Source organism: Parus major, chromosome 5 (assembly GCF_001522545.3).
Source record: "Parus major isolate Abel chromosome 5, Parus_major1.1, whole genome shotgun sequence".
NCBI classification, from domain to species: Eukaryota; Metazoa; Chordata; class Aves; order Passeriformes; family Paridae; genus Parus; species Parus major.
This window is the reverse complement of record NC_031774.1, coordinates 21,905,062-21,927,277: the sequence shown is the minus strand read 5'-3', so window position 1 is coordinate 21,927,277 and position 22,216 is coordinate 21,905,062. Positions and strand designations below refer to the sequence as shown.

The 22,216-nt window shown below is 43.2% G+C and overlaps 1 protein-coding gene across 6 annotated transcripts in view; it reads right to left on the bottom strand.

The window, feature by feature from the left end:
• TSPAN18 (tetraspanin 18) overlaps positions 1-22,216 on the bottom strand; it is a 120,156-nt gene that overhangs the window by 4,648 nt on the left and 93,292 nt on the right. For all 6 annotated transcript variants that reach the window (XM_015631116.2, XM_015631114.3, XM_015631119.3 and 3 more), the window contains 6 exons: positions 21,864-21,953; positions 16,113-16,204; positions 15,151-15,345; positions 9,858-9,932; positions 4,101-4,199; positions 2,725-2,904 (listed from right to left, as the gene is read on the bottom strand). In XM_015631116.2, the coding sequence (XP_015486602.1) occupies positions 2,725-2,904; positions 4,101-4,199; positions 9,858-9,932; positions 15,151-15,345; positions 16,113-16,175 (612 nt within the window). In that variant the 5' untranslated portion in view covers positions 16,176-16,204; positions 21,864-21,953. The remainder of the gene's footprint in view (positions 1-2,724; positions 2,905-4,100; positions 4,200-9,857; positions 9,933-15,150; positions 15,346-16,112; positions 16,205-21,863; positions 21,954-22,216) is intronic.

Genomic DNA, 22,216 nt, shown 5'->3' with positions numbered 1-22,216 from the left:
TGTGTTGTTCTCACAGCAGAGCCCTCGCTAGGACACGAGGTGCGCTCAGCCCCAGGCACCGCAAGCACGGCTCCCTCTCACCCAGCCCCACGGCACAGGACACAGCTCCATGGGACAGTGCTGGGGAGGGGAAGGTATGGCTGGAGGGTGGTGGGGGTGGCTCCTACCCCTCCCTGACCACGAAGAACTGTGAGTTCCTGCAGGGCAGAGAGGAGCAGCACAGAGAGGAATTCCATCTACAAAGGGCAGAGACTAAGCACAGAGGGAAGGATGCTCACTGAAGCTGACGGACATCCCACACCGGCTAGAGAAAGGGATGATTTATTTAAAGCCAAGGCAGGAGATTCTTGATTCATCTCTCACAGCCAGCAGCTCTTTAGCAGCCCAGGACCTTTTCTGTGTGGTTCCCCCAAAAAGTGGCTGGCTGAACCCCTGCTGATCTCGCTATAGAAGAATTTCATTAAGAACTCAGGGCCATGCACTGTGGCAATTATTCCACTTATGAAGCATAGCCACCATCACCCTTAATTAAATTTATTATTGCTAATACAATTAACAGCAGGTAGATCTTCCTGCAATGGTTTCATGGTATTTCTGGAAATCACCAGCTTGTCCTGGCCTCAGCTTTCCCAGCCTAAAATTTCAACCCACTGGGAAATTTCACATAAAGAGAAAAGCAGATTGGAGTTTGTCCAATATGAAAAGTAGCTTCCTCTCCACTGAGAATATACTTCACACATACGTTTTAATCCTATCCATGCTGCTAGAATGTTTCGATCACCTCAATTTTTTACTCCTAACCATAATGAAAGTGTTGGAACTGCAAAGACAGCACAATAATGATGTACCCGTGTCCATGCCAGACCCTGCTCACTGTGAGTGAGGCACAGCTGGTGGGGAGTGAGGGAGAGCATGGAGAAGGTCCACTCATGAGGCCACCCCAGGGAACCCAGACTGCTGGGGCAGTAACTGAGCTGTTAAAACTGTGCTCTTGTCAACATGAGACCGCTCAGCATCAGCTCTCATGTTTCAGCCAAATTTTCAGAGAAAAGTAATCCAGCCCAGCAACAAAGATTTGTGTGCTTGCCAGACTTCCAACCTTAACCCAGCCTGCAGCATGCTCTGCTTAGCTGGCTACAGACAGGAATGAGCACAAGTGTGGTCAGCACTGTCCTACCAGCATGGTGGCCCAAGAGCTTGACTTTGCTCCAGCAGTGCCTCAATTCAGCTGTCAGTGTCTCTCCTGTTTTACCTAAGTGCACCACTCTGTGCCTGAAGACACTTGCTGTGCACACAGCTCCTTCCACCAACACTCTGGTGACATGGGCTTGTGGGAAGCCTTCCCTTTCTATGGGAGTGGTTTTCAGCATTACCACTCGGGCAAAACTTTAACCCTCTTTCTCACAATGCATTTCTCTTTCCCTCCCTGCTGTCTGTCATGTCTCTCCTCCCCACCTCTCCTCCCAGCAATCAGACCTGGCAGAAGCAGCATGGTGCTGTCTGCTATGATCTCTCACCCAGAGTGCCTTTGCCAGCCATTTCCAGCTGCCAGTCAGGGAACAGTTCACATGCTGCTTCCAAAATCCTTTCCTCTCTTTCTCAATCTGCTCTTAAGTGCTGAAAAGAGGACCACTGCCTAGTCTGGAGGGACAAGGAGGTTTGCACATAATAGTCAGTACGGAGCTTAGTTGGTTTAACTAATGCTGAGGTGAACAGAATCAGGAGCTTTGCTGGAAAGTTTCTTAAACATCACGTCTTGGTGACATTGGAAGGAAACTTGACCCAGCATCAATGGGATGAACTCTCTTGTCCAGTATTGCAAAAAATTGCCAAGTTGAGAGGCCTAGCAAAAGAATCATAGAATAGAACTATGGAATGGGTTGGGCAGGAGTTTAAAGATCACCTAGTTCCAACCTCTCTGCTACAGTCAAACCTACCACCAGGATGCTCAAAGCCCCATCCAACCTGGCCATGAACATTTCTAGTGATGAGGCATCCACAACTTCTCTGGACTACCTTTTTCAGCCTCTCACCACCCTCACAGTCAATATTTTTTCTGTAGTATCTAGACTAAAACTACACTCTCATTTTAAGGCTATTCCTCCTTCTCCTAACATTACACCCTTGTAAAAAGTCCCTTTCCAGCTTTCTTGTAGGCTCCCTGTAGGTACAGAAAGACAGCTGTAAGAAATGCCCTTTTTCTACAGTAAAGAGTTAAGAAGCAAGGAAATGCAGCTTTCCAATACTTCTCTTCCTTAGAAAACAGATATGGTTTTCTGTGAATGGTTAACCCTTGATATTTTGATTGTATATATTGATTAGGAGTCTCTGTGAACTAAATTGGAACCACTCCTGCAGCCAGTAAGAGTCAACTCCGTCCGATCCTACCTGACCTGTGCTGGCTTGCTAATTAACTTCTCAGAGGTAGTTCTAACCTCCATAAACACAATAGAACTTGATCTAAATTTCCACCTTACCTCTCAGTCCCTTAGGAAAATCTTCATATTTCTGATGATACAGCACAACATACATTGACTTAGCAATGTAATGAAAAGAGATTTTCAAAATCAGCCACATGCCATCACTTGAAAAGCTGTCAGCAGGAGTGTAATTAGGATGTGAGGTACAGTCAGGACCTGCCAGATTCACTAGCTACCCGTGACCACTGCAGCCATCTCTCTGCCCACTGTGAAGCTCCTTTTCCCAGCGTTCGGCCTCCCTTACCTGCCGGTTCTGAAACCTCTCATTGCCTGCTAGACAAGCCTCCTTGTTGACAAACATCCCTTCCCGGCTCTGGAGCTCTCGCTGGCAACAAGCCTCTGGTGTCACCTGTTCCGAAGAGGAGTATGGAAGATGAGGAATAGCTTCAAAATCTTCTGGTCCATTCACTCCACAGCAGGCAAACTGGGGAGAGGCACAGAGAAGAAACACAGAATTGACACGTTTCCCTGAAAGCAGATATGAGAAATCTAAGACCTATTCTCATAGTGATAGAAGCTTCAGTCAAAGCAGAGACAAAACAACCATTGTTTCCAAAGGAATGGGTTGTGCTTGTACCTTGGAGCTTCTGTTTCACTGAAGTCTTTATGAAGTCCCACTGTTTGTAAGTCATACTGCAGATTCTAAGGTTCTACTGGGAATATTGCTGCAAACTACACAGGGTTCTGGGGCATATCCAGAATGACTTGCTTGAAATCACCCAGCAGTACAATCCAGGCCCCCAACTACCCTTTCTCCCCATAGCTAATGGCCAGGATTGTTGCTGCTCAAAGGCACTGCTAGGTGATTTGAGTAAGGTCCCTCTTTAGGATTCCAGTCAGAGGCTTTTTAAGGATTCAAGTCATACTCTGACTCCGTCTCCTTTCAGTCAGCAAAAGGAAATGTCTTTATTAAAGTCCTGAATCAGCATGAAGGGCAGCAATCATCCTTTCCTTTTAAGATTAAAATTGACTTTTCATCTGCAGAGGCTGACGTCCTGCGTTCCACTCCTGAAGGGATACACTGTGGGGTGTATGGAGCACTAACACATGTGTACACACACACAGAGACTGAACTTCTTGTGGCAGGTAATAACAACTGCAGTTCCAATGGCTGTCGACCTGTAACCTGCCCAATTAGGGCTGTAATAACAAAGTCAATTTTGATGGCTAATATTTCTATAGTGAAAATAAATCATTAGGCACACTCCTGCCTAAGCTGCTGTTAACAAGAAAACATTAGCTAATACCAGCTTTTGGCTGCTGTTGGCTGAGAATAATTCTGAAGCAGTCTGCAAGGTGAAAGGCCCAGAGAAAATGCAGTGGTATGCAGCTGCAGACACCTCCACTGCTCTCTGTGCCCAGCTGAGGGTACTCCAATGCCTCAGGCTTTGGCAAATCAGGTGACTCTGCATGCAGTGACAGGGAGCCTCTCTCCATTTGAGAAAGACTGAATGCCAGCCAAAGTCTCACCTCCCTTCATCCACAAGCTCTGGTGCTAGGCTGGACACAACAGGATGGTTGAAGCAGGCTGACCCTGGGAAAACTGAGGGTGTGGGCTGAGCAACGTGTTGGTGGCCGCTGACCACAGGCAGAATGGGACTGGCATGGTCTGAGACTTACTGTGATCATAACAGAGTTCCAGGTGGAAGAGAAGACGTCCGTGTCGTTGTTCCTCTGGTAATGCTTCTTCAGCTCCTTGGTGAAAAACTCTCTGGTCAACTGAAATGCACACACAGGTGGAAATGTAAATACTATTGCCAACACCTTTCCCAAACACTTCCCAAAGCTCCCTTCTGTGAATGCTGGGGGTTCTTTGGTTTTTGGGTTTGTTCTTTTTGTTTTGCAGACCTCAGAGGAGAAACATGTGAAAAGCCATTGGCTGAGCCATATCTATGTAGAGGGTGAAGGGTACCTGTTGAATAAAATGGTCACTCATTAAAATCAAGGACTAAACTATATCTATACTTCTAAAATAATGTTTACACTTAAATGTTGGTTGGTATTAGTTTTTGTTGTTTTGGGTTAGTTTTTTTAAAAAAATTTCAGCACTATTTGAAAGTATTTAATAAAATGAAACAGGCTTAAACCAGATTTTAGAAAGATTGTCAAATCCATACCCAGACTATTTTTACTTGCTGTGCTTTATGAACTCTGCAAGCAAAGCTTGATTTTCCCCTCCATTTTTAAGTCAAACCAGTTAACTTCCTACTAACAACAGGGGAACTGCTCAGAATTTACTTCAATGTGTGAGAAAGCAGAATGAAGCCGTAACATGAAACTTTCTAGAAATCAAAAAAAAGTAAAAAAATTTAATGAATAGGAACTAGTCAAATCAGCTTATGAATCAGAAAAAACCACCATTTTCTTAACAATGCTTTTGATTATCTAAACTAACCTCTTTATATTTGTGTTTAGATAATGTAAACTTTTCCAAAGTTCAACTTTATAAATTATTGGAATTTCATTTACCCCTATTTATACTTACAGTAAAACAGAATAAATGCACAAACAATTTGTTTCAGAGTCTTCTCGAGAAGCTAGACACCTTGAAATTACATTTACTTAGGATGGCTCTCTGGAGGAATAGTAAACATACAATCCTAATAATCTTGTTAAACTGAACATCCCAGTTCAATCTTGCTGCCTTTCTGTCACTTCAGGACAAAAACTTCCAGAAATCCTCTTTCATGTCCCCAGTAGATCTGGACTTGTGTGGTCCCTTCTCCAAAATGTCTTGTGATTTGTGATCCACACAGGCAAAATCTTCTGCTGCTGCAAAAGCCACAGTGAAGGGGGCTGGACTTGGCTGGCTACAGTACTGCTGTGATGTTGCATATTTGTAGGATCAGGAATTAAGCTGCCTGAAAAATATCCTTTTTATTCCCCCCTGTTGTTCATACAGCACTGCTGACGCAGTAACAGAGACTGCTACAAGCTGGTTTCAGGTTCTTGATATGCAACGTGAAATATCTCACATACACATACATATGTATGAGCTCTATGGGTGGGCACAAAAGCACAAGCACAAAACTGTTTGTTTTGTTTGTATCACAGAATTTAAGGGGGAGAAAAAAAAAAAGCTGTAGTGACTTTTAAAAAGACCCTGAATACCAGCTAATATTGGCTCCTCTTTTATAAATACAAACAAAGGGCAAATGTAATTACTGTATCAGTACTGGGTAAAACTTTGTCACAAATACATGAATCAGGCAGTTAGCTCAGTCTCACTACCTTTAATTAGTTATGCTGTTAAATTCCTAAATTACTTTTTTGGGACAGATATTCACTTTTTTTTAAATTTTTTTTTTTATTTGAATATTAAAATAGCAGAGGACATGGCATTTTTCCTTTGGGAATTTTGTGTACTGAGGGAAGGTGAGGTTAGAAGATGCTGAAATGTGTCCTCAATGTTCTTCTTTCCTTCCCTTTCTCTGCTTAATTTATCCATGCAGCATCCAACCCTGCAGACAGCAGCACATTTTTTTGATGCTCGTCTGAAGCACAGACTTTGAAACTGATATTACCGCTGGTAATAATCCCAGCCGGCTGCCTTTGTTGGGGTCTGAAACAAAAGAGTAATTTAAATATAAAGTGAAACCTTTATTTTGACAGCCACAATCCCAGAGGAAATTGTTCAGAGTTTGTGTGTGATTTTTACAACACTTGGCCTAAAACAAAGCCTAGTGCTGGAAGAGTACATTTGCCAGGAAAATAACTGATTCCATTTCGTTGGTCTTAAACTGCTTATCCTGAGCATCTCAAGTTCAGAATAATGGGGCCAACAAAACCAAAAAAAAAATTTCTTCTTTTAAAAAAATTGCTGACAAAAGAAGATGAAATAAGACAGTCCTACTGCCATGCCCATGGCTCTCCTCTAGCTGAAACAAGTACCAGCCCTGATGAGATTGGTGCACATTGGATTTTTATGGCAAGAACTATTCCAAAAAGGACCTACTGATAAAACTAGAGCTTCACACACACTTTGACAGGACAGTTGTGGCAGCCACAGCAATGAACAATAAGGAGCTGTTCAGCTGTGTTTTGGGCGGGGCACCTCCAGTGCAGCACATGCATGTATACATTTACATGGCAGCGAATGAAGAGAGGCTGTTATTTTGTCACACTGCTTCAAAAAATAGCTTTGCTGGGATTACTGCAGCCAGATAAAAGGGGTTTAGAAGAAGGAGGGCATTTCTGCACAATACAGGCATGCTGGCACTGCCCAGGAAGGTCACAGCCTTCTCATGCCATGCTGTGCTCAAGGATACTGAATGCTGTGCAAGAAGCTGCTTTCATGGTGCCTGCTTGGGAAACAGGACACACTGCTACCCATCTACATCGGCCTGGAGCATTCTGAAGTGTCTGGCACAGTGCAGGGCATGGAGGAGCAGTCACTAGTGCTGCACTTCCCACTCCTGCAGTGCCTTCCATCTGAGAGACCTCTGTCCACTCAGCTGAGAAAGGTTCATTAGCTTTTGCCTTGTGTCTGAGGAAATAGAGGCACCAGCAACCATGCTGGCTTGCTTATTAAGTGTTAGAACTGGGGCTAAAAATTTAAACATCCAGACTCTATCCAAAGCCCTGCCACTGGACTCTTCTGTTCCCTACCAGCCTGCTTTCCTGCTTCCTAAGGAAGTTCACTAAGAATCAAATATCCCTCCAGGGTTTTTTTCCACCCAGACCTCTGAACAGCATATAAAGAGCCATTCCTATTGCTCTTTCACAGTCTCTCTCTAGTGTTCATGAAAGTCATTATTTTGTGGGGTATCTTCTAGATGAAAAAGGGTTTTCCATCCCCAAAACCTCCTTTTAAAGGAAGAGATGCTCTGGTAATCCCATAGCTGATTAACAGCAGCCTGCCTCTTCAGAGACTGCTTTTAGATAGCTCTTTGGAAGTGCAGCTGGACTTGCAGGTCATGGCAGCTCACCTTCATGAACACCACCTTCACTTATCCCACCACCTTGCTTTGCTTCACTGACTCTTCTTCTCATGCCAAATCTCAACAGAAAACATCTCTTTTCTCCCTTATTTTTGTCTCTTGATTTCTCTCACTCCCTTAGGTAATGAATGTTAATAATTTAATCCCATTGAGTGTTTGGGAGCTGGTTTGGACGGAAAAACTATACAAATGTATACAAATGTATACAAATGTAAAACAAACAGATAGAGTGTATCTCTTGTCTCATTTTACACACAGCCACATGAACTGGTGCAACAACCATCATAGAATCCCACTTGGTAAGCTTCGAAGAAATTTAAATTGGTTAAGTGTGCATTTGCCACCACATGCCCTGAAAGTAATTTGTTTTGCAAGGAAGAGAAAAGCACATCTGATCTTGACCTTAAATTGCTACTGTGAAGAATTCTTCCCGCCATAGGATCAATGAAAGAACAACTCTGTCCACCCACGTAGCTCACCCTAGCCCAAGGTGACAGCAAAATTGGCCACAAGTAGCTTTCCACAAGCTACCACAATATACAGCAACACCAAAACAAGGGCTATTTTTTTCAGAAGAAACCTGAGGAGTGAACAAACCACAAGAACTCACAGATCAAGTTTGACTTCTGTACAGAGCCAACTCCAGCTATGCTAGGATCTGACGTTCTTCATTCCTTCCCATTTAAGCCCTTCCCGTCAATCATTCTGACAGAGTGGGAAGATGGTGATACAAACAAGGAGACAAGCTCAAGAAAGATAGAAGTTTGTTCCCCTTCAAGTTTTACCTCACAAAACACTGCCAGTTGCCACAGGAGTCTAGAATAACCACTGTGACCTTATCTTACAAGGTAACATGACCTTACGTGTCCACGCTTTGCCCAGAAGCAAGCTGTAAGCGAGGAGGACACATCAAAAATGCAGCCACCCCACACCCAGCACTCACAGCAAGCCTGGGCAGTTTCTTGTACCTTTTACAGGTTTCCCAGAGAGAAGCGGGGAGGTGGGAGCCATCAGCTGACAGCTGCTTACCCAGGCCCCACTCCCCAGGGACCATGTTCTGTCTCTGTCACAAAGCACATACCTGTTTCTATGTGTGTGGTCTGCCCCTTGTGCTGAACCAAAGGAATTCTCTAAAAATTCCTATCAGTGAAGCTGTAATGACTGGAAGACACCAGAACTCCCCATACTGCAATATGTTTATAGGTGTTTCCATAAGGGCATGGTCTCAAAGCCTAAATTGGAATGGGGCACCCATTCTGTGTGCAGAGTGCCATCCCTTCCCCACTGCCTTCAGATCTGAGGCAAAGACAAAAGACCACCAACTCATAAACAGAAAAAAAGTCCTCTCACTACCCTCCCCCAAGCCCATTCTACTATAAGAACACCACACTCTCTTGCTGTGAGCTTCCTAAGTTTTGATTCTTTTCTATCAAAAGCTTTTTTAAATGAATACAATTAAAAGTACATACTGCTTAAGAAATTCGTCATTATACGTGCCCCTTCTTTGCTCATGCCACACTTCTCTCACATTCAGTACAGCAAATGTGCTGTATGTTCTCTAGCTACTGGCAGAGGCAAAATAAGCAAAATAAATACTAACAGTCACTAGTGACCACCTCTACCAGCCAATGTTTTCCCACAGACATCACTCAAAGAAGGATGGACCTACTTCAGTCAGGCTCTCCTTTGCACATGTGTGAACATGAAAAAAAAAATGCCCAGACCTTTGCTGTTTAGAGAAAGAAATGAGACTGTGGTTACTACTACTGTGGTAAAAGTTTACCCCTAGGTCACGGGAGGGATGATGGCCATATAATATTCATTGCAGAAAAATAGAGAAAGGCTACATCATATGAAGCTTTGGACAGAAGGATGAAACTAAGCAGGGCAATAAGTGGGAGGAGATTTGCTTAGGATGAGTCAGGGGGGATATCTTACAAGCACTGGTAGGAGTCTGGTGAGCAGCAGAACACGGAAGATCAAGAATGAATATGATTAGAAGATTCGTAAGAGATTTTTTGCACTGCAGAGCAAGCATTGTCTCTGTCTGGAAAACAGGAGTTTTCAACTATTAATATTAAACACATGTTATATTGAAAAAGGAACATAGTTGCTTTTAATCATAGTGTGATTTTGTTATAAAACTTCTCCCGATGGAATGTGCAGCTGGTTTGGCTGCAAGAGAGTCAGGAAGACTTTAAAAGACTCTAAAAACTTCAGGAATAAGTGTGTCCCCATAAACTCTCCATCCTGCTCTAGCCAGGTTAGTTAGCATTCCATGACATGCTGGCAGTTCTGAGGGCAGGCCAGTAACGAATGAGGTTTGCTGATATTTGAAACAGTCACTGTACAGACAATTCAGCCACCATCTAACACCCTGCTCCAGCTCTGTATAACCCCACTGGGGTCCAGAGTTTGCCCACCATCGGATACTTACGTTTTCTCTGAATATAAATGCCAGGATTGCAGCTGAAAGCTCTGCCAGGAAGATTAACAAAATAAACATGAAGAACTGGAAGAGAGAAGACAAAAACCACAAACATAGCATTAAATGTGTGCAATAGGTAGCAGGAATACAGGGTTTTGCTAATCACCAAAGACATGGAAAGAAGTAACTAAGGAGACTTTTCTTTCCCCCTGACAATTAAGAAACCATATGAGAGAGTCACCTGAAGCACACATTCCCTCTCTGACCTCATAACAGGACATGGGAGTTTGTGACACTTTTGCCTGGTTCTCATGAGTAAAAGTGTATAAGGTTACAGAATCCCTAGTATCCCCTGATAAACCAGATCAAAACAGTAAAGCCTGCTTTGGTGGAAAAGTTACAGAACTGTGGACATGCTCACACAGGTTAAACTGTCCAGACACAACTATAGGTATCACATGTAAATGCACACACAGCCCTGAGCACAATACAAACAACACAGTTTTACTGTAATATAATCACAGCTTATTTTGTGTGGAAAGGAAGTGGGAAATACCCTCAAATATTTATACCTGTGACCTAAAATGGACTGACCTCCAAGTTGAAGTAAAACTCTCGCACTTATGTCATCATAATTTTAGGAAAAGGGAAGGAAATCAAAACAGGTAGGTACATGGCTGTTCAATCTATGCTGGAACTATATCCTGTTGCCTTTGCAACCTTCTGCTGCTTCAGTCTGAAAGTCTGGTTTTCAGTCTTACCAAAGGCACCTTGTTTTGGTGAGGTTACCAAGCCTGAGTGATCCACTGTGCCTTCATTCCCCACCCCACAGAAGTAAATTAGATGCACTTAAGAGGTCTCATCCCCAGGGACTGACATCCTGCTCTGAGGGTGCTGTTCCTGAGACCTTGTCTACCCAGGGCGCTCAGGTACTCGGGAGTGTTTCCAGCCCAGGATGGGTGATGGGACTCCTCCAGGCTTCCACTTCAAATTCTGCCTGGTTTTGTGACCAGTTCTCAGTGACACTGATGCCTCATGCTAATTTGGTGCTGCTTCAGTCATCATGAAACAGTAAAAAGAACAGACAGGGATATACCCTTTAACATCCTTAAAACAACAAATGTTGGTGCTGAGGAATAGCTATAGGAATGGAGCATGAAGTGGCTAGATTTACACTCTCTCCCAAAATGGCATTTACTTCCATTCTTGTAGACAAAATCATGGACTTGAGTAACCGTAAGTCTGAACTAGGTGGACATTTTTTACATTCTTATTGCCATAAAGAGAAATTTCAATCAGCCTGGCTAAAATTCAAAGAGCCCAACACTTTGCCCACAGACTTTGAGATTATTTTACAGAACTTAGTAAATGTCAAGACATTAACTCAGATTTTGTCATTGTGTGAGACAGGCAAAAGTGAATAGGGAACCCTGTAAGACCACATCATGCAGAGGGTAATAAACTTGGTACATGTTCCCAATGAAGGTAGATGAAGCAACAAGTAAAAATAAACACAAGAGAAGTCTGGATTTTTTTTTGTGTGTGTGAGAAGTTTATAGGTCTTTCTGAAACAGAAAACAGGCAGACAGAGCCAGAAGTATTATTGTGATCCCCAAGCAACGATTTAAAAACAGTGTCTGAAAAGCTGTGCATTGTGCACTTCAGTGATGGAGAGAGAATTCAAACTATCTGCTTATAATGGGCAAAATGTTGTTTTGTTGTCAGTTATCAGAGCTGTAAGTGATTTCTCCCCACTGGAAAAGCACATGCACCACCCTATCACATTTGTCTTCCTACTTCTGCAGTGGAAACAAAAGAAAAGGAGCCTGGGCTCCAATAACAAAACAAGTCAGATGAGCAGGGATTTTGGTTTTTAACAGCATGCTGTTGCTTGATTTTGCTGAACAAGTTAACTCTAATTTATTCTTACTGCTGGAGTATTCTGTGTGGCTTCTTTTTTTCCTGCTCAGAGACTGTTTTAATTTCACCACAGGAGGGCAAAGAACAAGTGATGAGAATGAACTACGCTTTGCAAATTCACATCATCATCCATCAAGGGATCTCAGCATAGTCACTGAGGTCTAAGGTGGTGATCAAGTGATTAATCCCATCACCCTGCTAATTGCATTTCATTTACTGATTACTGGGGGGCACATGTTCACCCGAGCTCCAGCACAGGTCTGTGCAGAAGTGGAAGCAGTCATTCCCAGATTATCTGTGATAAGCTTCATTATCATTCCCAAACTGATTTACACTTACATTGTGCACTCTGCATTACAGATTTGTAAGTTACAGTAGGAAAAAACCCACAAGCAGCCATTAAGGTTGATGAGAAAAAGATGGATCATCAGTGTTTCAGAACTTGCTCCCATTCTGCATTTGAAGGAGAGTCAAAATCTGCTTAATGTGTTTTCTTTCCAAAAATTAAATGGATTACTGATACGTGAGAGCACAAAGGAGCCAGCTGGAAAATGCATGGGACACAGTAACCTCACATTCAAATTCAAGCTTGATATTTGACATTTGAACACAGATATTCCCCACATCCAAGGTGAACATCCTGAGAATTAGGCTCTCTCACAGTGGTGAAAAATTTTGCCTCAGCTCCAGGTGATGGTTACAGGAGTTTTCACAGAAGTGGTCTATCAGAAATTTACACAAATTAATGCTCTGTGTTTATTTTTCATAACTCATCCAATGTTCTGGTTTCAGAACTGCTGTTCCAAAAAGACCATCAACTGACTTTAATTCAAAGGACCTGCATTTTCATGCTGAGAAGTTTGAGGGGCTACTACATCCATTTTGCAGGAGTGCAAAACAGGATGTCTGCATTTGAAACTAAGCCAAATAAAGGTAACATGGGCTCTTTTAACAAAGCTGAATTCAGTCCCCTGGTGCAATGTTCTATGTTCAACAGTACTTTGGGTTCTGATTTTTACAGTGGTGTTTTGCAGTCAGAGGACCCTCAGGACAAGTTATTCAATGTCTCATTCGCAGGCCACCATTTGTTCTTTTTTTTTTTTTGTGAGCCAGGTCCAAATGCCAGGAAATCTAGAACTGCTTCACAGCCCTGTGCTTAATGCAACATGTTAGGTTGCATAGTGACAGGGTTATTTTTTACCAAAAGACAAGCAGATTAATGAAAAATAAAAATCCTTGCAAACACTGAAACCAGAGTCTAGAGAACATGCATCTGTCTTGTCCTTCCTATCTTCTGTTTACATTTGGACTAAAAGCTTCAGGCATACATTATGCATCATGGTGAAATCTCACTCAAGCAGCTCTCTGGCTCATCAATTCTTTAACAACTTTGTAAGTGGACTTGATTTGATCTAGCAACTTCTCCCCAGGTACCGCCTTCCACAAAGACTTACACTCTCTATTTTGCAAGTGTTCCCAGTCTCTCTGGCATGCAGTCATGAATCTTTTGCCTTTTCAATGTCTAAAACTTACTCCTATCAGACTTTGGGTTTCACAGATGTTTTAAGATAAGCTGATTTTAACATCAGCTGGTGTGGCCCCAAAAAAAAGACGTTAGAAATATATTTCTTCTCCCTTGGTATCAGCACAGGTCTTCATCCAAGTGATTCACACTGCTGCACATGAGATGGCTGGCTGTTCACACACAAGTTGGTGTTGAAACAAAAATCCCTTGAAGATCTGTCTGACCAAACTGAACAATAATTCATTATCCTGTGATTACTTTTAGAGTTTCCCCTAGTCTAGGGCATTACTTCCAGCTCATCTTTTTCTGACATTTTATTCAAAATAAAATAATAATAAAGGTAAATAAATATAGCAGCAGAACTATCTCTAGGAGTAAGAAAAGTAATAACCACAAAATTGAGTGCACTGGAGTATAATTAAAACACATGGAGAAACATTCAAAGCTAAAAAAGCTGTTAAATCAGGAAAGAGCATGGCCCAGAGCTCCCTTTCTCCAGCCAGGTCACCAGTTTGTATGCAGCAGAGTGAAGATATTATTCTCCCATTCACTCATAACATTTCTCAACAAACTTCACTTTTAGTTTCATAATCTGACAAGGACAGGCTTTGAAGTAACTTCAGGCTCATTGGGTCTCATCCTTTCCATTTTATTAGGTTCCTCTGGGCAGATCTCCACAGACTTCACAGGTGATACATTTGTTTTTCTGATTTACTTCTGACATGAATCACTAAATATCAAACCCAGAGTGGCTTCCCCAAAGGGGCTCTCATTTGCAGGCTGTGAACTCAACACGTGGGCATGTATGTGATCCCAGCATACGGGAGCCAGGGGCTGGAGAGAATTTATGTCAGTGAAGCCACACTCTTTAGGAAAAGATGGGTTTGCATTCAAGAAAGAGGACTTTCCAGTCCTCTTTAAAGTTAGAGACTAGCCTTTTGTGAACCATGAAGCATCTGTGCAAGACACTATCTTAACAAAATACAGTAAGATAGAGATTTAAAAAAAAGAAAAAAAAAACAACAAAAAATCAAAGCAAAACCCACAACAAACCCAAAGTACCACCAGGCCCATGAGGAGAAGCAGAAGATCACATTTCACAAAATAAGAAAGAAAAATAAAAGGAATGGTCTTTGTCTTTCAATACATAATTGGCAACGCCTTCCAGTAGGAGATAATGGCTGGACATCCTTTAGTATCAGAACTTGGGAGGAGTGGGGGGCAAGGGGAAAAGTGATTTATTTTAGCTCTTTGTAAATATTGATGACCACCATGGGCTGAAGTTTAACCGGTCCTTCAGGGGAAAGTTTGTCCAAAGGTAAGAAGTCTGGTTCATTTCAGGAGCAGAGTGGGCTGTGTCAGGGAGTGACCAGCTGCTGAGAGCAGCAGTGACAGCAGTGACTATCCTGTGCTATGATGCAGCTCTGGGCTGGGCATTTCTGCTGGCATGGGGGGGCTCCCTTGCACAGGGGCTGTGCTCCAGTGTTCCCTCCTTTGTCGTGAGTCCCTGAGGAATGAATCTACAAGGGGAACAGTGGGTTTTGAGTAGCCAAGAAAGGACCATTTTTGGTCACTTTATAAATGTAGAAAAAGATCAAACAACCAAATGAGGTCAATGAGAATGAAAACTTAAAAAGGTCAAAATACACTCTTAGACTGGACTCAAATCTATATAGGTGAAAAGGCAAATTATCTCTATTTCTAGCAGTCTGTAAAAGTATCCTAAGCCTACCTATCATCTGAAGGAATAACAGCTACAACAGCAGACACTCATTCCTGTAATTATCCCAGCATCACCTCTGCAGTCACCCACACAGGAAGCACCAAGAGGCCAGCAGAAATTGCAAGGGCACTTACAAATAGCAGGAGGCATTTGTTCTCACGGATGGCACCACAGCAGCCGAGGAAGCCCAGCAGGAAGAGCATTGCTCCCATGGCCAGCATGATGTAGGCTCCCGTGAAGAGCAGGGGGTTGGCAGCCACTATCTCTCGAAAACCTGTGGGATCCACAATGACCCAGATTCCCAGTCCCAGCAGGCATGCTCCTCCCAGCTGTCACAGCACAAGGACAGGAGAGAGAGGGAGACAGGTCAGCACAGAACAACTGTTGCAGAAAAACTGGATGCATTGCTATCTTTTGATCAAAGATGTTAATTTGGAGAATTTGTGTTTCTCCAAGGCATGTATTCTCTGCTCTGCAGGTGACTTCTGACATGCTGCTCTTAGTATCTCTTGTTCAATAAATGAATCATTTACAGTAAAAGCAGCTTTCTTTCCTGACACATCGCTCTACCAGCTGTGTACTCCCTCCGTACTGCTGAAAGACAGTGTTGATCTGCTGCCACATCTGTAGGGGACAGCCCAGTGAAGGGGCTCACATGAACCATACCTGCCACAGAGACCAGGGTGGCTGGGCACTCCCACCCTTCCTTTCAAAAACAGAACCAGATGAGAATGACTCCACATGTGGCTGGAAAATTACTGCTTCTGAGTGAAAATCTCAGCAGGGCACCCAGGTCTAGAAAACAATTCCTTCTGCCTGGTTCATGGATGAACCAGGTGCACCATTAGTTACATCTTTCCCTGTGGTTTCCTCTGTCAGGGACAGCAATAACTCAGACAGCAGTGACCACTGTGCTGCCTTGCTGAATGTCTGAGTATCTTTGGATGCTGCAAAATGCTCAGTGATTGCTATTGCAGAGCAGAGGAGATATGCTGTATTGTGGCAGCTTTGCCACACTATAGCCTACCCTGCTGGGCAACAGCAGGCTGCTGGAAACAGGGAGATCCAGAAAAAAAAGTGAGTTCCAAATACTTACAAATATAAAGAAATTGAAAAGAAACATCAGGTATTTCATGCAGCTCAGACAGTCTCCCTCCATGATCTTCAGGGTCCTTTGTCCAATTCCTCCTGCAAAACAACAGCACTTTCTTAGCACACTCATTTTTATTGGAATGACACAATCCTGTCTCAAATCTATTTGTATTTCCCCCAAGACCCTGTGGAGTTCATTATATTGTCTTACCTGAACAGGGAACATAGCAGAGGCTGCTAAGAGATAATGATTGCTGCTTGGTCCCTTTGCGTTCTTTAAGGTCTGAAGGTGAACACAGAAGTGAAGGGGAAGGTTGCAGGAGAGGAAAGGTCTAGCTTTACTTGCAGAGTGAGATATTGAGGAAAAAATATCCCTCTGCACACGAAGGAATTTTCTTTCCCCACTCCTTAAAGCTTGTCAAGTCTAAGAATCACTGAATGTACCTGTCTATTTCATGCTGAGAAAAGGTCATATTGAAACAGGAGCCAGAACAAGCTGTGCCCAGTTGGAAGACACACAAAAAGCATTTGGGACACTTATCTTCATACAAGCTTCCTCTACAGAATGAACACCACACAAACATGGACAACAGCTTCAGGGACACTTGTAGACATTTGGGCTTGGAATGACAGCAGTGCATGGATATGGCAGGGCCCAAGAAGGACATCCTCACATATTTACTCAGCCTGGGGCACAGCACCTGCCTGCCATGCAGTGAGAGACGTTCCTGTGCCAGTGAAATCCTGCTGCTCTACGTCCCACCCTGCATAGCTCTTTTGCAAGATGAACCCTTGGATCAATGTTGGAAAGTTTTTCAGGCCAGGAAAAAATGCTAAGGAATCTTAACCGGTTCTGAAACTCAGTGTCTGAATTAGACAACAAACTGCCTGGCCAGTGCTTCTAGGAAGAGCAGCAATAAATCCTGACCAGGTTAGGCTACACTGGAGGAAAGTTCCTGCTTGCTGTTTAATGAAGTGACTATGTGTCCAAATATGCCAGTATATCACCAAGTACCCTAGAGGGACAGACAAATAAATACATGAAATAGTAAAACTTCCACTGAAACAATGCAGTCATGGCACTGTGCACAGATGGAGCTGTAAATTTGCAGACACAGAGGCACAGGTTTGCTTGGCTCCCCAGAGGAGCCTTCCCAAACCCCACATGCTCCTTAATGCACCAAGTTCCCTTTCTCAACTGCAATTGCCATCCCCTAACAGGCATGTGTCTAATGATATGCTATGTTAGCAAAGTCCATTTAATTCACTTAAAAGAAAAAACCCTGACATTATCCAAGATTTTCACCAGGCCAGAAACAGAACTGCCTTTCACTCCATTGTTTTTGTTAAACCACAAAATCTGTGAGTGCTCCAGAGCCTCACGAGGTGCTTTCCTCTGTGACCATAGGAACCGCTCTGCTTTAGCCAAGGAGCTGAGGAAACCCATGGCAGGCAGAGCTCCCAGCACGGGGCTGCCTGAGGTAAGAGCCAGATTTTTGTTACACAGTGTGTGTTTGGTCTACTGCTTTCACTTGATTTAAAATCAAATCAATTCCTTCTTTGTGACAAAACACACAAATGGTGTGACACAGAAGCTCATGTGGACAATCAATTGCTTTCCCCCTGCAGCTGCCTGTACCTGGGGCAGGATAACAGTGTGCCTCTGCTGGCTGGGAACTGCCCAGGGAACCCCCTTTTGCCAGAGGAATCCTGAGAAGATCCACCTTGCTTCTGGAGAAACACGAACTTGAGAACGAGGGCAATATTTTCTCTTTACAAAGTTTATTTTCTTATACCCCTGATACATAATTGCTCTGCCCAGAGAGATTCAAAGACAAGAAGGTGACTGCAGGAGATGGGGAAGGGTGCAGAGCTCTGATGTGGGCCTGCAGGAAATGCCCACAGCTTCCTGACTCTGTTTAAAGCCATGTTTGCAAATCTGACAGAGAAAAGGGATCTTGAAGTCCAGAAGGCTAAGGAGCTTGGCAGGGAATTCTTCAGTTTCATGGGAAAGGTGAGCCTTCAGCTCTACTAACACATGAATTGGACACTAGAGAGGGATATGAAAATACAGACAAATCAACAGGGTACTGGGATTTCAAAGAGTCCCAGAGTTAGTGTCACCTAGCTGTTCCCATCATCACACTAAATATTCATGCTCCAATGAAACAAAGGATGGCTAAATCTAGTATATTAGCCAAAGTCTTAAAGTTATCTCAGAAATTTCAAAGTCCTGGTGCCTTGAGCACCCACCTGTGTGATCCAATTAGAGTAGACTTTGTAAAAAAAACCAAAACAAAAAGAACAAAACCCAAACCAGTTTAGCCTTGCCGTGACACTATATATAATTCACACACCCCACTAAAGTCACCTGCATGACAAACAATGCCTGTGGTCCAAGAAGCAGCAGCTCCTAAGCCTAACACTGTCCTGCTGCTTTGTAGTGTTGATGGATCACATTCCTGCCTTACTTTCCTTTCCATATCTGGGACTGCTTCCCCTGTAAGGTGAGCAAGCTCCCTTGGAACTGCTCCAATTTACATCAGCTGAATACAGGTCTACTTTTATTTTCAAAGACAAACAAAGGCTATGATTCTTTGCATCTCTCCTGCCTACCCATCCACTCAGGATGTTAAAAAGTTTTCCAGGCATAAGTAGGGAAGGGAGACTCTAAATCCATTGAGCAATCAGATCCTGAAAACTTCACTGTCTGGAAGAACCAGCCCGTCACAATAAGCTGGGAGTAGCACAAACACATGCACACTCACCTTTCACAAACAAGGGCTCCCTTTGCTTGGGCAAGAAACTGTCCCCAGCAGTGGTACAGGGCTCAGATTTGTAATTCCTAAACCCCCTACACTTCACACAGCAAAGCAATAACTAAATGCAACCTAACTCATAGTGCTGTGCTTCAGATCGAGACCACACCTGCTGGGGCAATCAGATTCCAAACTTCTTCCACTCAGGATGTGAAAATGGAACTCAGGGGCAATAATGTGAGGTCTGGGCTGGTAAAGCCAAGAACAAACCATATCAGAGTTTCCACATCAGAAGAAGTCAATGAAAGCTTCCAGAAAATGCCAACCCACTGACCTGATCTGAGAAACAGGAGCTCTGAGCAGCTGTTGCACTGGTGGAACTTAGAACTTGTAGAGACACACAGGTATTAGCACAACACACACAATCCATTTTCTGCTGGGTACCCAGATTTCCAAACACCTCATGCAAGGCCACCATATGGATCATGTGATTGCACTGATTCAAGTGGGAAATCATCCAAAAGCATGATCTGACCTCTTATGAGGCACTTAAAACTGTTTGGTGTCAGAGCTTGGGCACCCTAGCAGATAATACCATCTAGTTCATATTTGCAGTGCTGCTCCAGACTTTGAAGAGTATGTAAGTCATGCTGTTTACAGACAAGGCAAGCAAAATGCAAATAATATGACTTACAAATAATGTAATTATGAATGCATTTGTGCCAACTCCTGCCTTGCTAATTAGCTGAATGTACCTGGAGTCCCTGATGACAGGCTTCATGGCTAATAAGTGACAATAAAGGACATCCTGTCCCACAGAGATGGGCTTTCCTTCTACTTTTCTTTTTAAGCCATACACACAAAGAGCAAATTATCTGAGTTACTCCTACTACACACTGATACAAGTGTGATACAAACTGAATGCATATGTCTTAATCTACCTTTTAAAAATACCTTCACTCCCCTCCTCCAGGCCCCAAATCTGTGAGAGATTAAATTCTTCTCTGCAGGAGACATTTAATGCTAAGCAAACATTAGCAGTCAGAACTGCAGAAGACAGCGGCTGACAGATGCTCTCCCTGGCTTGTCCCATCTCAGACCTGTGAGACATATGAGATGCATTTGTTTTTGTCTCAAACATAGCTATAAATGTTCAGCTTCTTCTTAGGCACATTATTCTACATTTCTCTCTCCTCTGTATCCCCCATGAATTTTATCTTGCAAAGGGATGGGAAGGTAAAAGTCACCAGCAATGTAGCCAGGAAACACAGCCCAGCTGCTGTAATCAGTTAGGAATACAGTCTAGTTGTTTAAGGCAATGCATTATTTTGTTCTCCAGCCACTTCCTTCCTTCTGTCATTTGCTTTGCATGCCTTGCAGCTGCCTTGAACTTCACATTTCTAAAGGCAGCTGCCCAACCACACCCCTCCAAAAGGCCTCCAATTTTCTCTTTGCTGCCACTGACATTTCCCTCAACCCCCATATCTGTTTAACACTGGATTGAAACCCATGGATTCACTTAGATTACCTCTTTACCTTTCCTTTGAAGAAGGAATCACTGAAAAACTTAAGTTGGACAGGACCTCTGGATGTCACTGAGTACAAGCACCCACTGCTTCCAACCTGAGCCAATTCCAAATCTGATCCAACTTCAAAATTAGAGCATGCTGCTTAGGGTCACATTAGTTAAGTTTTCAATATCTCCAAGGACTGAGATTACTCAGTGTCCCTGGACACCTCTTCCAGTGTTTGACAACTCCACTTGGTAAAAACACTTTTCAAAACAGCTGCCCAAGGTGTCTCCGAGTTACCTGGTGCCAAATGAAACAAGAGCATCTCACGGATGTGCCAGTCTATCAGAACTGTCAGGAGCACCTTATCTTCACCAGTCTCAATCCTCACAGCTTCTGTATTTTATCACTCCTACCCTCTACTGAAAACAAGTGTGTGACCCATTTTCCTTGCCCATCCCTAACAGGTCACTGCAGACAATTGGTGTTTCACTCTAGAAATTCAGACAGACTGGCTGATTGCTCATCACAGTCTCCCCATCTTAAATACTTGATAGAAAACACAGAAAAACTGAGATTGAGAGAAATGTCTAAAGGACATCTTGCCCTCATGCAAATCACTTTTTCAGTCACTGCTCTTCTATCACATGATCTTCTTTCAACATAAATACCTCCTTGCTGTCAACATGCACGAAGAACTTGTCCACTGAACTGATGCTGAACTGCTGTTTCCTCTAAAACATAGGAACCAGTTCTGCAGTACTTCCTACAAAATATTAGCCTGTGGCTTGAGCAGGAAATGATGCCAACTCACACCTACCTTCACAGCCATACACAATGTACCAAGTGAAAGCAGAACATGTGTTTGAAGTTCTCCAGAACCAGTGCCAGGTAGCCTTTAAAGGCATTAGAAAATACGGACTAGATTCTCTTTCAAGTAAATGTGTTGATTTCTAGAGGCTGTCCCAGATAAGATGTCACTGGAAGCATCCCTGAAGCTCTAAGCTGCACCAGTGGCAGAGGATCCCCACCACTTGGCATTGCTCCATTGTGTGCCCGTCCCAGCAATGTGGCAGGCCTGCAGGCATGGAGACCTGGCTCAGCACGCTCGCCTTCCTTCCCAGGTACACCACCCATAAGGGGAATTCTGTGCTCACTACCTGCCAACAGTACTCAACTCGACACCAAAGTGGTGGGATCTCCTAAGAGAACTTATTTAACAGGAAAGGCCTTCCAGAAAATCCTCTCAGAGCATTATTTTTGCACAGTCTGCTCCTCTAGATACAACACAGATTAGGGGTAGTTTCATAAGGAGTTTCATAAGGAAGGATGACTTTCTGCAGTGCCTTACTGGTGACACAGTGGCAGATGAGCTGTGTATTTCTCACCAGCTCCAGCACACCATAGCTACCCTTAAGCTGCCCCAACAGAGATACAGAGAAAGTACCTGGCACACAGAAAGAGCAAGCCAGTAACAGCACTCACCTTTACTAATCTTGGGACTTGAAGCACAGTGTCTCTTCCAGTGTTTAATTGTCTGTGTGTCCCATGTATCTCCTTCTATCCAAGCTTGTCCTGTAAGAGAAAAATACGCAATTACTGAAGAAGTCAATAAAATGCAATTATGTTAAATACACAATTTATTAAAACACACCACCCTGATGTACGTGCTCAATCTAATTGCCACCTTAATTTAGTGTACATTAGCACTAATGAAGAGCTTTTAATACCCAGTGAGGGATTCAATTCAGAATCTCTTTAACAATCTTTGGGGTGTTTTAAATGCCCACAGACCACACGTAAATCTATAGTCCCATTACACATGCACTTCATACCAC